Source organism: Bombus terrestris, chromosome 5 (assembly GCF_910591885.1).
Source record: "Bombus terrestris chromosome 5, iyBomTerr1.2, whole genome shotgun sequence".
Taxonomy (NCBI): Eukaryota; Metazoa; Arthropoda; class Insecta; order Hymenoptera; family Apidae; genus Bombus; species Bombus terrestris.
Genome location: NC_063273.1, coordinates 3,124,747 through 3,143,377, shown reverse-complemented (window position 1 = coordinate 3,143,377; position 18,631 = coordinate 3,124,747). Strand labels below are relative to the sequence as shown.

At 37.7% G+C, this 18,631-nt stretch overlaps 1 protein-coding gene across 7 annotated transcripts in view; it reads right to left on the bottom strand.

The window, feature by feature from the left end:
* Window positions 1–18,631, bottom strand: part of LOC100643690 (angiogenic factor with G patch and FHA domains 1) — an 82,662-nt gene that overhangs the window by 49,361 nt on the left and 14,670 nt on the right. For 4 of the 7 annotated variants that reach the window (XR_007224011.1, XR_007224009.1, XR_007224008.1 and 1 more), the window contains exon 9: window positions 7,402–7,621. Coding sequence is in view for 3 of the 7 variants with exons in the window: in XM_003395705.4 (XP_003395753.1) it covers window positions 7,472–7,621 (150 nt within the window). In the remaining 4 variants the exon portion in view is untranslated. Of the gene's footprint in view, window positions 1–5,727; window positions 7,622–18,631 lie in introns of those variants that run through there. The other 3 variants (XM_003395705.4, XM_012308888.3, XM_012308889.3) reach the window with 1 other exon arrangement.

Here is an 18,631-nt window from a genome sequence, read left to right as displayed (position 1 = left end):
GAGAGTAAAATATACAAGATTTTCTGCTTTACGTCGTGAAATTGCTCTTATGCGCTTCTCGACCAAGTACTCCAGCCTTAAGTTTACCTGACAGTGCTCTCTAGAGTTTAGGGTCTCAAAACGTATATTTTAGAGAACTTCTAGTGGCAGAACACTAAACTTGCGACAGTAAGTATAAAATATATACTGCTCGAAAAACATCGTCTTAAATTTACGTTTCATCTCGTTCGTTCGACGCAACTGTTATACGTAGTCGTCGAATACGATAAAATGGAACAAATCGAACGAATTCGCAGCCAATTACAAGGTAATCTCGAAACATAAAAATAATATCGGAGCAATAAAATAAGAGCTCGCGCCACGGTGACGAATGATAAAACGGCCATTTGTATTCGTCACCCGTTAATACGTTTCGAGAAATCGTTCCATAAACATATTTTTTTCTCGTCGAATAATTGGTTCCCGGCTTATTTTCGGGCGAATTTACGACTTTGTACTGAGAAATGCGAATCGATGGCTATGTAACTCTGGAATTTCGAGAATAAAAAAGGACAGCCGCTCGTAAAAAGAGTCATCCGAAATTCATCTTCAAATCGCTCCTTTCGTTCCTTGTTAACTTTGTATACTCGCAAGACAAACATTTAGGATTTTTACTTATATTTCCTATAAAAAATGGAGATAGTATCTTCTCCGCTTTAGACGATTATAGCGAGAAGAGATAATGAAATATAAGCTATCATGAGATAAAAACGTTGAAAGATCTAGAAATTGTCTCAGAGTAACGTAAAGAGGATATTTGTAAACACCATCCAAAGAAAATTTCAATTTCCGATTGTCTGAAATAGAAAAGTTTACGATATTCCGCAATAGTATATAACGTTACGATGATTACGTTACATATGATTTACAATTTCGCATGAATGGAAAGAGACCTCGCACAAAAGAATTCTTCGACAGACAGCAATTACCTCTCAATTTTTCCACTTGAAAATGAGTAAGCGGTAACACGGTTTAATTCGCATTATCCTAGGTAGATATGCTATTATCAGGCACCCGGTAATATTCTCGCGTATACTATACGCTCTCACAAATTATGGTATTGCCTTGGGAATTATCCTCAAAGAATATGGCGCTTAATCATTATCTAGAGCAGAATAAATCACCCGTTTTACAATAAAACTTTATTACCTAATGAAAAAACTCCATGCATAATAATCAAGGATTGCATAACATACTTGAAACAAGCTACACGTCTGTCAACACGAACCACGTATTTTTCGATATTGAAAGATTATGGGGTAGACCTTACTAACAATTTTATAAGACAGCCATATCGATGGAGTATTACGTCAATTCGTGCGAGTTACGCTTACGTTTCGATACGATATTTGCATTGCAAATTTATTTAATTATAGAGCAATATAACATTTAAGCTATAACATTTAATTATGGAGTAAAGTACGTATTTAGGACATAAAATATTTGTTAATATCCTTCCTAACGATAGAAAATTTCATAATACGTATCTAAAGCTATTTTAGTGGCACAATTCAATTCCTTTTCGTCAAGTATCTGTTTTACGTGTTAAAACTAGCAACTTGGAAACTATTTCCTAAAGAGGAATATACTTACGTGGATTATAACATCGACAACGTTATCAAGCCGATTATTATATAATCACAGATCATCGAACTACGAGAAATTTTACGATTAGTTATTAGGACGATAGAATTTTGAAATTATTTTCAATGCTGTGAAACATAACTTTAAACGCCAGAAAACTAAGATAAGGCGCTGCAATATTAAACTATGATATATAAGGATATGCACAAAGAAGAATATAGCCTGATATTACAACGATAACAGCAACCATAATTTTGAATATTACGTGAAAACGTTAGCCCTTAGGCCCTGTCGATACACGGAAGCGCGCATTACACGCTCGTAGTTGGCCGAAAAGTCGGCTGTTGCTCCGACGAGCAACACGAGCAACGCGCGAGCCATCAACTTATCAAGACACTGTATCGAGCGACTGATGGATATACGCGGCTGATGCGTACGCACGGTTATTACCGCAGATTTGTGGACCTGTGTGCACCTCGTAAATTCGCGGGAGCTTCCATGGAAAAGATGCGACGCGGCGAGGGGTTGGCTGGTGACAGGTTCGCGCGAACGGGACTTCGATTAATACAGCCGTCTGTATGTGGATCCTCCAATGAATCACGAGCGCCGGTAATTCACTCTTACGAGCTTCTACGCGCCAGTTAGCTTAAGCCTCAAATCCACCGCCCCCGCGTTATTGCCAGCTTTATTAAATTGAAATGTTTCTTCCGTTCTTGGAATCGATGGAAACGTAACGTCGCGCAACGGTTATAGGATTTAGATGATACGAACGAGAGGAAAGTACGAGCAACGGAGAAGTTGATGTTATGGCACGTTGAGACGATTTGCCACGTTAATTTAACGCTAAAAGCGCACGACACGTTTGATTAAACGTTGCGTCCTATCTTCTCACTTATTCGTTTGGATTCTCTTTATTAGTTTATGTAGATGGAAAGGGTTATTATTGCAGTCATAGATTTTGATAAGAATTTCAGAATTTTTAAGAGAATCAGGTTTTTAGCAGAGGTAATATATCGTGAATTTGATTAAATATTTTAGACACGTGAGAAATTATTATTTAGAATTTGAAATGTCTTTAGTTGAGTAGAAGTTTTAGAAAGAGAAGTCTGTGTTCTAAGTATTCCAAATAATTATTATAATTTATAGAAATTTGATTGTTTTACCATACCAATCTTATTTGTGAAATAAAATATCGATATAATGTAAGGTAACGTGTAGATATATTTTTTAATGAAATAAATTTTTTCTCAAATCAAAAATGAGTTCTAGGTAAACTCGATTCCTTGCTTGTCATATGTAATCATCCTAATAGCCATAAGCTCGATACATATATCCTTATTCACAACCATGAATCACTGAATAACCAGAAAACCGGAAAAGGCGAGTGCGTACATGTGTGTGACCAGGAGAAATATGATCAAGTCCAGTTGCTCGAACTGTCTTCCGTAGAACTTCGTTTCACGAAACAGTTCGTGCTTATTGCTTGCATAGATCTAATTATTACGGTGGTTTGCCTTCACTCGAAGAAACTCGATTCCTTAATTACAACCCCTTCTAACCACTGAAACTCTAATTAAACGAATAAAAAGCTTACTTACTTGATTTAAAGGACGCGTTCTAAAATTTGTTAAACATAAATTAAACCGCGCTTTAAAGTTACATTTAAAAATAAATTTAATATAAGTTTATAATAGGAAACTTGTGATACGAAGAACTGCTGTTATTGGAAAACTATTTAAATGGAGGAAAGTAGAAACACGAATACACTGTATTAGTACCACTATATAAGTATCCAACTATATTTCTATGTTGTAAACGAAATTGCAATCATTTTTATGGTTTGATAATCGCCATTATGAACTGAATTAATTCGACTTTAGACCTTTGAACATTGTAAGCAGGGAAAGAATCAACTGATTGGATTTGCTGAATCAGTTCAACCAAGACTTGACTCCGGACCTTTCTTCAACGATCGACTGTTTTAACCAATTGAGCTATCCAGGCCATCGATAATTTCTTTCAACCTTAGTCTAATGTTGAAAAATACTATTTTTAATATACACACTTCGCCAGAGCTAATCAACACCGAAAAAATATTCAGCGTTGATAATTGAAACATAGGAATGGAAAATCATTATTTAGAATTATAGAAACCGATAGAATCGACTGATTAGATTTACCGAAGCAGGACACGAGCAGAGATCTTTTATGGTCCAATGATCGATCTAACCAATTGAGCTATCCAGGCCAGCAATGAATTCTTCCTCGCTAATTGCCAGTCTAACGATCGAACCAACCATGTCCTATATCTGTAAATTATTTAAACACCCAGCTGAAGGACTATTAACCCCTTGCGGTTCTTTGCCATGCTCTTCTGAATGAATCGCTGATCTTCCACTATCAATATATGTAGGAAACATTTGTTCCACTAAGATTTCATTTAATCAGCAAAATATACCTATTATTCTTTGTTTCGTTTTCTCTGGTAAATCGCGAACATTACAAGAAATGTCAAACTAGCGAGCGCTAACAAACAACTCGATATTCTAATGTAATTTTTAAAATTTCTTCTTCTTCGTTCCTATCGCAATTAACAAATTCCCGTTGATACGCTAACGCAGATATCGCTATTTACGAATCCATGAAAATCTGAGTACATTAAAAGTGACTCATCGAGAACGAATCAATTGGGATAAAACATCGAATGCGACTTGGACCGTAAAAGGGTTAACAACGTTCACTTTGTATCTCGTCTAATCTCACGAAGGAATCACGTGGCTCGTTTCAGTGCAAGAAAACATATGAAAGCTCGTAGAAAAGCACGATGCAATTAGAGGGCTGAAGAGCAGTTTCTCAGAAATAAAACGAAGAATTCACAACTAGCGAAACACATATGCTTGTCATTCTTTGTTTAGAGTCTAGAGCGATGTGGACCGCAGGAAATAATCTGAACAAGCATGTCTCGCGTAAGATGTATAAGATGCACTTTCACGTGCTCGTAAGTTCTCCCCTAATCCGGGCTGCTGATCCTCTCCATCGATAACCAACTGTCCCGTGTCTTAGCGGAAACTATTTTAGCAAAAAGGACGAATATAAGCGTGAAGTCGTGTCGAGTTCGATAATTAAAGAGACTAATTCGTTGTCTTCGCTTGTCACCGCCATGTTTCCTGCCACTTGTCTCCGTGTTTTACGACGTCCCTCTGCTCATGGTTGAACCCGTTTACGAGCGTCTCTGTGAAAATGGTCGCAACATGACGTTGCGTTTGTTAATTCGAGATAAAGCTACGGACGAAGAGGAGAGCGTAATTCGAAGAAGAGGAGAAATGAACATTTTGTTGAATTGTGCGAAACAGAAACACACGATGGATGAAAATCATAGAGAGAAAAATGATGTCACGCGTTCCTTGAATTTTAAATCTTAATGCATCTAATAGCTGAGAACTGTTCTTTCATTTGGGTTTATAATTAAATACGCAACACTTTTGGAATGAACATTGGATTTTTGTTGGGTGACAATTGCAATCATTTTCAAAGTTTTGGTTCTCCTGGTGTAAGCACTTCGTATTTATTTTAGAGAGAAAATAGCTGATTTATGACGAGATATATTGATCAAAGACGATAGAACAGTAATAGAAATGGTAGAATAGACAAAATTTATGAAGTCAAACAATGTTAAAATCATCATCGATATACTTAAATCAAACGAGTCACCGTAAATACTTCTAACGAATATGAATGTCCGTCTACTGATGGAGGCAGACAACAATAGCACCGCAAAACGATCAAAACGAGCGACACAAAGTGAATAACATAAAACGAATGACGTCTTACTGTCTTCGCAACAGAGCCGCAGTCTCGTTGTTCTACCGAACCTTCCACTGATCTTCCTGTTGAACTTTCCTCAACTTCAGATAGTAATTCAAGTTATTAAATACAATCACGTAGAGATATAAACTGTTTGACAAATGTCTTTCATTGAAGACTATGGAAGAACTGTATATAAGTGCACCGTAAAGTTCATCATATTTAATAACACGTATTTGGTATAAGAAGGAAATATACAATACGTGTTCAATTTAATAATTAAAATTCCTGTTGATCTAATATTTTCTATTAATTGAAACAGTAAACGTAAAAACTTATTGTACATCGCATTCCATACGATATTTTCTTAATTTTCTGAATCTCAAGTCTTCCCATTTCCATAGAAATAACAAGATACGATAAAAATGAATGGAATTTAACCATTTCCCTATTTACATGTAGACGGCTATTTGTGAAATTGATCGCGAATATGTTAATTCAAATATATCGAAGAAATAAGTGTCGTGTGGCAAAACTCGTAACAAAAAAAGAAAAAAATCGCTAGAAACACGTATAAGGAACGCGTTTAAATCATGCAGAAATTTTAATAGACCGATCAGAAAACGGAGTTGCAAGCGTCGTGGTTCCGGTCGCGAACCGCCTGGAAATCGTGACAAACGTCGTGGCCACGAGGCGCGCCGTAAAAATAATGGAGATCGAGCGTCGCTGGAAGTAGTTTATTATGAAAACCGCACGATGTGCCGAAGGAGTTAAGGGCTTGGCCTAAACTTACGGCTCGGCTCGGTACACTTGCGCCGAGGTCTTTGCACCGTGAAGTTTGCTTTATAAATATCGCCGGTGCACCGGAGTGTCCAGAGAAACGAACCGTGTCTTGGATGAAATGAACGGTCTAAGACTCTCTTTGCTTCAATTGCAACGAATCCGTACGCGTTTTCGATGCGAGATGCAATTATTTCCTCTGTTCCCCATCGTTTCCCTCGTTACTTTTCATGGTGATATTAACAGCTTAATGATGGTAAAAAATAGGACCGTTGTGTGATTGACGGAAACTTTGAATCGTTAAAATTGTTCATACAGTGGTTTACGAAAGTATTCGGATATTTGGAAATTTTTTTTAGAATTGATATATTATGTATCGCATACGAAACTCTTTGAAATTTCCTTATCGTTGTAACGATACGAGATACGATTGTCCTGATTATATCGGCAAAATTTGGAAGCAATCTGAAAACGTACATAGAAGATAATTGGTACTAAAGAAGGTCTATAAAAAATCCCAAGATTGAGATTTCCAATTTCAATGTAATAAAACTCAAGTGGTGATTGCATAAATAAAAATTGTTTGTGAAAAGAAAAAGGGTGGATTCAGATACGGGAATATAAGATACATGTAGCTATCGTATTTGTTACAAAAAGAGAAGAATAAGGAGTATCATGAGAAAGTAAATTAGGATAGAGGATTAGAGGATATGAAATAATAAATTTCCAATATGTCATCTAATTATAAAAACATAATAATAACGGAGCGGATATCAATAAACAGAAAAACCAATACAATTGATAATTCTTGTTGTATATCCTTAAATTGAGATCATTTTCTCATATTCTAACAGGAACATGACAATTTTTAATAATATTTCAATAACCGCTAACTCATAACACACGCAACCATATTGGGAGAAATATCCTTTATTACAAAAAAAAAATTGTAATTCATACTAGAGAAAAATTATAAGTCGATATATAAGAAATATGTAACATCAACAACCTGGCATATTCTTATTTATACTTTACACTTTTGTTTCTATTTTCCACTCGATCCGTCAAATTTTCTTTCTATGTATATACGATTCAAAAATTGTCTAGCAATGAGCGTTAGAATTTTTCGAAATTCCGTATTTCACATGACGGTGATGAGAATTTTTACGGTCGAACGTAATTGTCTTCGCTTACCGTGACAGACGATGAAAAAGCGCGTGCAATGCAAATCAAGCGTTTTTCCCGACAAACGTTCACGGTGCAATTATTTCGCATGGTCGGTTATTTCTTTGTAACGTTGCTGGGTCTTTCGCCACAACGCCTGCTTCTTTTCCGTCGTAGAATCTAGCTCGATTGTAGGAAATTCGCTGGTTGCGCCGAGACCGGTTTTGCTCGGATTATTCGTCAAAGGTACCTGCAAGCAAAGAACATAAATGAATACGAGATAAGCAGATAATTGTTCCCACATAATGTTTCATACGCTGTTTTACATAAATGCGTTTTTATTTTTTTCTTCTTCCTTATCCTATCGTTTAATTATAGCAAGCGGACGTTACGGTTGGATACTATGGATTATTTACGTAGTTTAACTGTAGTTGCTGGCTATTTTTTTAATATTAAGGATACAAGGACAGCCTCTATGTAATGCAAAATATCACCACGTTCATTAAATTTCCATCTACGATATGTGTATCGTAAAATGTTTAGGAAGAAAGCAAAATTTAATCAAACCATAAAGGTCAATTCTACTCTTTATTTAAGCACCAAACACAACTGACTATTTACTTAATTGTATATCGTTTGCTATACTTTATTCGCGCCATCTCTATAGCATAAATATAAAGAAGAAACGAGATCGAAGAACGGAGAAACGAAAGATTATTCGGCGACGGGTGTTATCGAGGGAAGGGTTATTTTAAGTTTCGAGTCGCAACCACTGGGCAGAATACCCTCTCTTGACGCGTATTTAGGGCAAGTGGCCTCCCCCGTCTGGCTTGTAAATGAGGCCCTATCTAGCTTCGTCGACACTTGACTTACTTGGTTGAAAGGAAAAGAGACGAAAATGAAAGAATGGAAAGAGCGTAGAAAGAAAATACGACGAAAGGATTTCAGCACGAAAACAAAGTCCGATCTGGCTGAAGATAAAAATATCTAAGAAAAGTGCCTCAAAGCCGGAGACGAATGAAATGATAATAAAATTGAAAAATAAGACCAGAGAAAGACGATAAAAGTATCAGAGGAAAATTTGTCAGTTTGAGGTACAATATAAACAAGAGAGGTAAAGATAAATTTGCTATACATACACCTCCATTAAAAGGAGCATCTTTTGCTTTTCTAGTCGGGACAAACATTTTCGAAAAATAAAAATCTATTTGCTTAAGGTAGTCACTAGCTCTAAATGCTTCAAATTATTAATTGAGAATATACATAGATAAAATTTTAGATAGAAAGTGGAACATGTTAAGTTTCTTACGGTGGTTCAGAATAGTTGGTGTTCGAAATGGAAACTGATCTGATGAAACAGATATAATAAGAATTTTTGTATAATTGTATCGAATTTATGATTTCTATTTACACAGCGACTATATAAGTGAATCAAGGAGTAATAATTAAAAATCGCTAAAGGGAAAATCGCTTAGAACGATGGGAATTGAATTTATCGTATTAAATATTAACCACTAGAAATTACAAGGAATCTCGGAGTCGTTTCACAGAAAGCCAAGCGCCTCGGAAAATCTCAAGATCCATTTCATAAAGTTTCTTTGCCCACTCGCTGTAACTTAAAAGAACCTCGTTTATAAGTTTGAAGCAGCTGCAAAATGCAATACAGACGAATGGTTTTTAGGCTTTAACAGAGTCGAGTGTTCTTACTTTCGCCTACGTGGAATTCACCAAGTCGCAGAAATAACTCATTAAAGAAACGGTAAACTAAGGAATGGCGAAATATAATAATTAACACGGCTTTGATAAATACTCAGTCGCTGTATTGATCGATTTTCTTACCGCAAATATACCGTTTTAATTACTGATCAATTTTTTTAAAGCATACATTGAATTAATTTCCAGTCGATGTAAAAATTAAACTTACGTAAACGTGATACATAAGAAAAAACTTGTAACCAACACTTCAAAATCATTAATTATAACATGGTACAGAAATTTCTTAGGTGATTAAACTTTCCAAGAAAACAAAAGCGCCATTCAGATTGTCAAACTGTAGTTCACCGATCATCAAGGAAGAGCATCAAAGGGGTTGCACGGTGTTCCCTGTGAGTCGTTGTAATTATTTTTAGTTACAATTATCTTTATAGACAATTTCACCACCAAGATTTTTAGCAATTACTTATTTACTACTCTACTAATATATGTAACATCGATCTTATATAAAAGGGGATAGGATTGCGAATCCTCGCTCTATCGAAACCTCAACGCATCGTCCTGTTCCCCAGCTATTTATACAGAAAACTTTCTAAAAATATTTAATTCACACGATCTCTTTCCCAAACTATTAAAAATATCACATTCCTGAAGTACTTTAACCAACATTTAACAACAAGAATTTCTGCTATGGAAATTTCCTGCTTGTACCATTCTCGCCATCGTGTCTCGTACTCGATTCCTCGAAGGAAGCAAGAAAAGGACGAAGATGGTAGTAGAAATTCGCGAAAAGGAGGTATACAGGGAGGATCGTCGGAGGAAAGACGAGAACGGATCATGATCGAGCGACAGACGCGTTATCGTGCGCGTAAAATGAGCGCTCGTTACTCGATTGACGAGCTCGCGAGACGTTCAGGAGCAAAACGGCTCGACTCGAGTTTCGCTTTCTCGCTCGACGATGATGGCGATGATGCATCCGTCTGGCCTGTCTAGACCACTTATATATATTATAACTGGCGCTCGCTCGTCCGTTCTCTCCTCTCGCTGCTCGCAAAAGACGAACACCACGACGACCTTTCCTCTTTCGTCTCCGTCTCTTTTCATCCCTCCTCCGTCATAGCCAATGGAACCATCGCGAATATATATTTTACCTGATTTATGTCACGAAGATGATTAATCTCCCCGGCCCGAAATGTTATCTCGGAACGGAATTAGTTTTTCTGTTGGCTCATCGTTGAGTCATCGCCTGGTGAATTTTGAACGGTTACCTAACCTTTATGTAACGCCGCGTCGCGTGCCTTTTATTACTCTCGATAGACGAGTCCACCTGCTATAATCTTGCATCATTAGTTTCCGTTCTTTTGCTCGCTTTCAAGATCGGCCGAATTTTTATGTAATTTAGATAATTTATTTGCTAATTTCTTGGAACTTCGTAAGATCGTGGAAACTAGGCGAATGAAGGAACGACGATGATAAGAATGTTAAGTAAATCAATGAGATTTTCTTTTATAATTGCGATGTTAGAAGGCAAAATTCGTTGATACAAACTGACTGAAAAAGATTGTGAATATTATGTTAACGCAACGTTGGCTCTGAATGAATTAATGAAGCATTTGCTTTTGTAGCGGACAGGTACGACGAGATTTAATTGGCGATAATTAAGCCGCAACTGGACCGAGGATAATTATTCATATCGTACTACCTATTAAAAGTACACCTATCAATAGAATTTTTGCATATGGATAATTTAAACATTTTCATAGAATTTTAATCAATCTCGTATGTGCAACCCCTTAGAGTTATATAAATTTTAGAAAATGTGTCAATATAAAACGTTCGTAATAAGAGGAGAGTAGTTGCTATGGACGAAAACAGAGAAAGAAAAAGTCTCTAATTGTCTTTAGCAGTAAATGTTTATAAAATTATATCAAAATTTACATCCTTAAAAACCTTCTGTTTTTCTCTATTTATTATAAAACTTGAACATACAAAATGTAACCAGGATATATTACAGAAATAGATAAGGGTTAACAAAACTATCACATTATCTTTCTGTCTTATTAAATATTTTTATTACGATTAAGTATCTCACTATCTTTTCTTCCTAAAAAGAACTTTTAATGTTATTAATTCCTTACTGATCTCGTTGTAAGATGACAAGATGCGACACGAGCAATCTTCTCGATTCGATCTTTTAAAGAAGAGACAGTATAATACGTGGACCATCGATCGTTCAAGTCTAAACTTATCACAGCTGCTCACGATGAACAGATGGACGAGACAATGATACCCGGATTACTTATTAAAAATGGATTAAAAATGTCTGTTGGACGATGGAACAGCGCGACCGTTTTCTTATGTACGATGCAGACAGACATAAATCGATGGCTGAACGGAGAAGCGGCTCGTAATATAAGCTATAGACAGCCAAGTGAACCGAACAATGTTCGATCATTGAATTATTTCCATCGAGTCCGATCGATCGTTGCTCTAATGTCGCGACCCAGATATCATACTTACTTTATGAGAAAACTCTTTGTTTTATCTGTGTGAATCATTGCTTTAGCCAGGTCCTGACGACACCAGCCGTAAGATTCGAAATAATTCAACCAATTCCAATCGAATAATAATTAAATATTAATTAGAAACGTATCTTTTAACTACCTTAAATTTTCTACGGATTTCATGATTTTAAATCTTTATATTGCGTAATTGATTTCTGTAACTATTCTCGAGATGCTTCAATTTTTATAGGGAAAAGAAACTTTTTAATCTGCAACATTCCTCTAACTTTTTTAAATTCTAAATTTTTTATAATTTTTTATGTTACAACTGCTATAATTTGTTAAGTAACTCTGTTCAAATATATGCAACGGAAAGATGATCTTATCCGAGGCTTCAGCGTTAGCTATGAAAATATATATGTAATAGTAGTCTGGTCCAAAAAGAGCTGTAAAGCAGACAATAAAGCATGGAACTGCTGGCAACGAAACGCGAAAACTGATGCGCGGAGACAAAGCGGGAACTAAAAGGGTGGAAAATAGGGAAATAGGCCAAGCTGGCTAGATGAATGACACAGGCGAGCGGAGGCAATGTACCGTGATTTCCTATTAGACGATGCAAACTCGTCGCCGCGTCGATGATGTTCACGCCTGTTACCCATTTTTCCTACCCACGCGTTTTCCTTCCGCAATCTTATTCAATTCCTATTCTATTACAGATAACAGCTCCTATTACGATATCTAGCACTGATAAAGCTTTAAAAATGCTCTCTCAAATCCGCAGTATATCGACGTACGAAATAATCGTAACATTTAATAAATGTCAATTATCGTACGAAAAGATGAAAGACAATAGACAATGAGAAAGTATCAATTACATTTCCATATCTATTTTATATTCTACACAAAATTTCGTGCTTTAACAAAAAGAATAAAACCTTTCTCCCATCTCTCAAGCATGGCATTCCACCGATACGATCCAAATGCTCGAAAGTAAATTTCATTCCCGAGCGAACAAATTCGATCGCGCAAGATCACGCCGATGACCAGAGTTGTTTCCGCTGGTTTCCGTGTTGGTGAGGAAGTCAGGCCACCAGCGCAGCGGTGCAATACACGACCGGCGCCGACGATTTCCAGCGAGAGAAAGGAGACATCTCGGCCGGAATCGACGCAGCGTGGTGCATATGCACCTTTGAACTTCCAGGCCACCCGGTTCGGGACGAGGAGGAAGCAAAATTGCGAGACTAGAAACACAGAAAGAGAGAGAGAGAGAGAGAGAGAGCCAGACACCGACAACAGTCGGTCGTTCGTTCATTCGTTGCCAGTTGGGAGAGGCATCCACAGATAAAACGGTGCCGCTAGTACAATAACATATTGAGAATTCGCGGGTTCGCCGGCAGTAGGTGGTAGGGTGCCAGACGGTCTGTGCCAGTTCGAAAGTTTGTCCCGGTTTGCCCGTCTGGCATGCCGGGAAGCGAGACGCGGACGCACGTGCACCAAGCACCTTGACAGGTTGAATATGGGCTCTCCGGAGCGCGGAGACAGCATATTGGGTTCGAAACTTTGCTCGTTTACAACGTCGCCACTATGTCTGCCAGAGGCGTCGACGATGGAATTGGTGGTGGTGGAGGCGACGCTCTGTGTTACCTGTAGAAATAAATGTCGCGACTCGCACTCTCTCTATCTCTTCGCGCTTTTCCTTCGATGGCTTTCAAAGGATGCCGCTTTTCTTTCTCTACTACAAAGTCTATTTCTCTGACACGCGGCTGTCGAAGCAAAGATTGAATGAACGACATGCCAGCGCGATTCGATCTAGGGAACGATGCTGTGATTGCGACGTTCTTTTCGGAAATTGCTTTGGGAAAATAGATGGTAAAAAGATGAAGATGGTCGAAAGTTATTTGGGGAATAGTAATTTGAAGAATCATTTTGTGTCTTTTGTCGAGTCTCTTGCAGTTTGGAATATTTCATTTCTAATTGCTGAGCCATAAACAGATTATGAATGTATGTACATTTAATCCATTAAACAGCAATTTTCGAAGATGCTCAAAAATTTGTATATCACAAAAATTTGCGATATAAAGTTGTATAATTGGTACAGGCTTAGAATGTTTAATAAGGAAAGAACAATTACTTCAAATTATTTTCATATTAGCAAAGATTTAAACAACTGCGTACTTTGTCCGTCAGTAAACCAATTTTACAGGAGAAAAATAAAGATAGATAAAGCGAATAACTCGCGTCAAAATAAAAACACATAAATACCACAATAGAGCTTCTACGACTAAATTGTTACATTTTTTATCGTTATTACGAAAACATCGCTTTGCCAAAATTATTTTCTGTAGAATAATTCGAGGAGGAGCGCTCTGCCTACAAAAGAAATAAGAAAACATTCTCCTCCTCTCTAGTAGATCAAATTAAAAGCAACGGTGATCGTGAAGCGTGCACTGAAATAACTTAAAGCAGCAAGAGCGGAAGCCCTGTACTCGGAAAATGTGGGCCAATTACTTTCGGTCAACGTTTCCCCTGGTAAATACTCGAAAGCAAGTCCAAAATGAAACTCCAGGAACTCTACGAATCCTCCACTCTTGGAGGAACGTTCTTGCGCAGCCATCGGAGCCAACGATCTCTTAGTCGCTGAGCCGCGGCATGTTTGCACAGAATTAATTAGTGTTTGGTCGTCTATAGACTCTGGACTTGCTAGACTAAACTAGATAAACTAAGGCGCAGGTACCTTCATCCTCGTCACCATCACCGCTTCCCATCGCGCTTCTACCTCTATGTATACGTGTGAATTTGCGTAAAACATACACCGATGCACGCCTCTAAATCAAGACTCATTTAAATGATAGAATTATTCCACAATTCTTTTGCGATAAACGATAATCCAGTTACAATTTTAAACGATTGTAATTTGTTTCATAAATTCGCAATGGAATTCTAAACTCCATTATCCTCCTAGATTTCTAATCGTTAATTAACTACGATCACCTAACTTGATTAGATTATTATACGGTAACCTAAATTAACTAATATAATTTGATACGTGTTACATTAGTTAAAATATTCAATATCACTACATAGATGAATAAAATGTTTAATTACAATACGAATACCAAAGTAAAAATGTTAGGAATGTGATATAGTATGATTTTTTAAAATATTTGAACAAAATTATTTAATTTAATCCATCTTACGGATCGCTTTATACGATTTAAACTAGAAATTCTTATACTACATAAGTTTAACACAGAGGGATATACATAAAAAATGTTAAACTAGACAATTAATGTCATAGAACAAACGACCAGACGGAGCTTTCGTTCGTGAAACGAGGCAACAGATCGTTGCCAGTCGCTTGTTCATTCATATGTCTCGTTCGCAGAATGCATACACATGCATGTGCATCCGTCCTAGACAAGCATATAGACAAATGGGCAGACGTAGTCTTACATGCGGCATTCAGACGCTTGTATACATACACTTTGACGGCTTTATGGAGAGCAGACAGACACAGAGATGCCGCACATCCTGACCAAACTCGACACCATGTTACTGCAATGTCCTGCCTTATTACCTTTTTATTCTCTTTCCTTCCGTCTCTCCTTCGTATTCCTCATTACTCTTCCTTTTTTCTTGTACACTCTACATCCGTTATCTATTCTGTTACGTTGCACTCTTTGCTTCTTTTTTTTTTACTTATTTTACTTCTTCCTTCTATTATATTATAAAGATAGAACAAGGCAAAGAAGGTTCAGAGGAATTCAATATAAAAGAAACTTTTTAATGGAACGCTATTAATTATATTTAGTTCAGAAAAATGATTTTTAGTTAATCTTAATAAGTCATTTTAGGTCTAAAATATTTATAGAAGGACTGAAATATGTCTGCTTTATCATTTCTTACGAATACGAAATTAAATATACAGATACGTATATTTGGAATTTTTTAATTATTGTTAGTAGTTCATAAATATATTTCTACCTTATATTTGCTTTATTCTTGCCTTTCTTCGATTTTTACGATGGCAGACTTATAATTCAGACGACAATGAGTCTAATTTAATTCATACCAGTTACGCAGTAGATCCAGACGACAGTGGTCAGCCAATTTTCTACTATTGCGTTTCCTTCTTTATTTATGTCTTCCCCTTCGTTCTCATAGAATTTCATTCATGAATTATGAAACTACCTATTATCTTCCTAACACCACAAAATCTAAAATATAATTGTTTCCCTTCTTCTTTACTCTACTTTCTTTCATTAACTTGACATTTCATAGTATCAAATTTTGGTGATCACATGAAAGAACTGTTAGATAATACGAAATTTACTACAATTGAATGAACATAAATGCAATAATAAACACAATGGTATACAAATACTTCTTGTGACCATCGAACATCATTTCTCAACTTAAACTCCTAAAATTCTTGATAACTGAATTTAAATTCCTCAATTGCAATAATATAATCAATAACAATTGAGTACAACTGCAATAATATAACAATAACAATTGAGTACAATTGCAATAATATAACAATAACAGCAGTACAACAAAATTTGTATCAGATTGCAAGACACAGAACTCGAAAAACATCCCTTCGCTTCTTTTCTCCCTCGATCTAAACATTCAATCACATCTTTATTCTGTCCAGCCCAATTCCCTTTATCTCTTCACCTTGTATCAATTCACCCCCGTTCCACCCTATGTTCTTTTTCTTTTTTTTCTTTCAGCCACTCTTCGACTACTTTATCAATCAATTCCAGGCTCGTTTAATGCGTACACGTCGATGAATCGTCGAGGCGACGTACAGACAGGCGGGCAGACGTAGTCTTACATGCGGTCCGCTTGCACATGCACGCTTTGGCGGCTTTATGGAGAGCAGACACAGAGGAGAGGCCGCACGTCCTGACCGCGCGCGAGCATGGTCGCGCGATAATCCTGTGATGGATGTCCCTAGGTAGTCGGTAAGCCCTGCCAGCCAAGCTGCTCGCCACGTCGGTGTGTTTACCCAGACGGAAGCCGTCTGGCGGCGATAGGAGGACCGACCTATCGCGTGCGGTGTGTGCGGGCGATACGTCGCTTCTACTTCGACTACCACTAGGATATGCACCTCCGACGAGACGGCGTTTCAACAACGTATCTAGCCAGCGAATAATCGCGGCGGCGGCAGACCTCGCACCGAGAGCGGGGGCAGCTCCTTTTTTTCCGATCCTCCGATCTGATTGATCGCGACGATCACCCGCGCGATGGAAAGCACCGACGGGTACACGTCGTTTAACGTCACCCCTTCTGGGAGGTGGATACGTTGACGGCAAGCTAATTTGTGGAGATGTTCTTCGGCAAAGAAAACGGATGCATGATGGGTATTAGGCATGGTGTGGTTCGGGTTGCTTGTTGATATAAAAGATGCGAGATAACAGTAATGTCAGGAAAATCTGCCATTTAACTTGTGTGGTCGATTGGAGAATGTACACGACATTTAAATCTATATGAATTTATTTTTGATACGATGGAAGTTGTAAGTGTATATAAGAAGATATAAGTGAGTAGTAGTTGAATTATTTATAATAGCAATGGTTCTATTTAATAAGAATTTGATATAGTATGTAACAAATAACATAAGTTGGTATAATACGATATAATTTCTAACTTTACATGTTACCATTCATTACCGAATATTCCTTAAAGGTTATGAAATTTGTTATTTCAGTGTTTTTGTTTGGAAATAGAATCATCTGTGCATTTCATGTAGCTACGGAAGCTCGTTAAACCTATTACATGTTGCATGTGCAGTGGAAGCTCATATCCGCGATGTAATGGGACCACGTCTGATCCGGATGAACGGAAATCCGGATAAACCGCGCATTTCCCATCTACTAATTTGTACCCACTACAAATACCATTTCAAATATATTTCTTACTCATTCACAAAAAAAAAAAAAAAATGCGAAAGGAGAAACAATCTACCACCAATAAGGCTTAATCCTCCGATTAATCTATCGAACACACCCTCAACGTTTAGTTGATACACTGCAGGAAAGAAAGTGAAGAACGCGAATTAAATAACATTCTGTTTAGTGGCCAATCGAGCCTCGATCAAAGCACTTAAACGGCCGCTAATAAAACGCACTCTTTAATTGCTTTCAGCAAACGTCGCAACGTTTAATCATTTAATCAATTATTTCATCAAAAGGAGCCAAAGGAACTTCCGATCGTGCGCAATAATTATGTTCTTTCTGGGCTGTCTGGTTGCGTCCCGTTCCACGGGATTCACCGAGAACGGTCGGTTTGCGCTCGTCGATACGAGTCAGAGCCGGCTGCTGCTGGTTGTAATTAATAGATCTCTCGTTGTACATATTTGTATGTCGGGCCTGGTCGATTGTTCGGACAATGTACGCCTGTGTGTCGGCGGCATGGACGCACACCTCGTCTAGACCGATCGACCGCTTCTGGCTGCCGGATTCCTAGCCTGGCTAACGTTACGGACAGCCGACATACGGACGTATTACCGTCGCGTATACACGTATACACCTAGACACGTGGATGTACACACAGTTGGACAGACTGTTAAACTGACGACGTGGTTATGCGCGCACGTGTGCGGCCCTCCTGTGTGCACAGCATTATGCGCTCGCGTCCGGTTCCTCCTGGCTGAGCTCCGGTTAATTTCGTTCCGTCTCTACGTGTCTCCCTGGGGTATCGTGCTCCATGGCTGGATCCGTTCTCGGACTCTGCCACGGTCAACTCGCCTATTACTCGCTTTTTACCGCCACATTTTTCACTAATCTCCGGCAGCTCGCTGTTTTTATCCTGACTGCATACTACTCCTCGAACTACTCGACTTCTTCCTTCACGAATCGTCATCCAATGGATTCTTGTCAAAGAATCGTTTCGAACAACGATTTTTGATCGACTTTGATTAATCATTCTGTTATTTAAGTAGATTAGATTCTATAGTTTGATCCTTGATACATAATGTATGTTTGTATTATATAGCGTAAGTAGAATGAACCTTAATTGATATCGTTGGCTCGTAG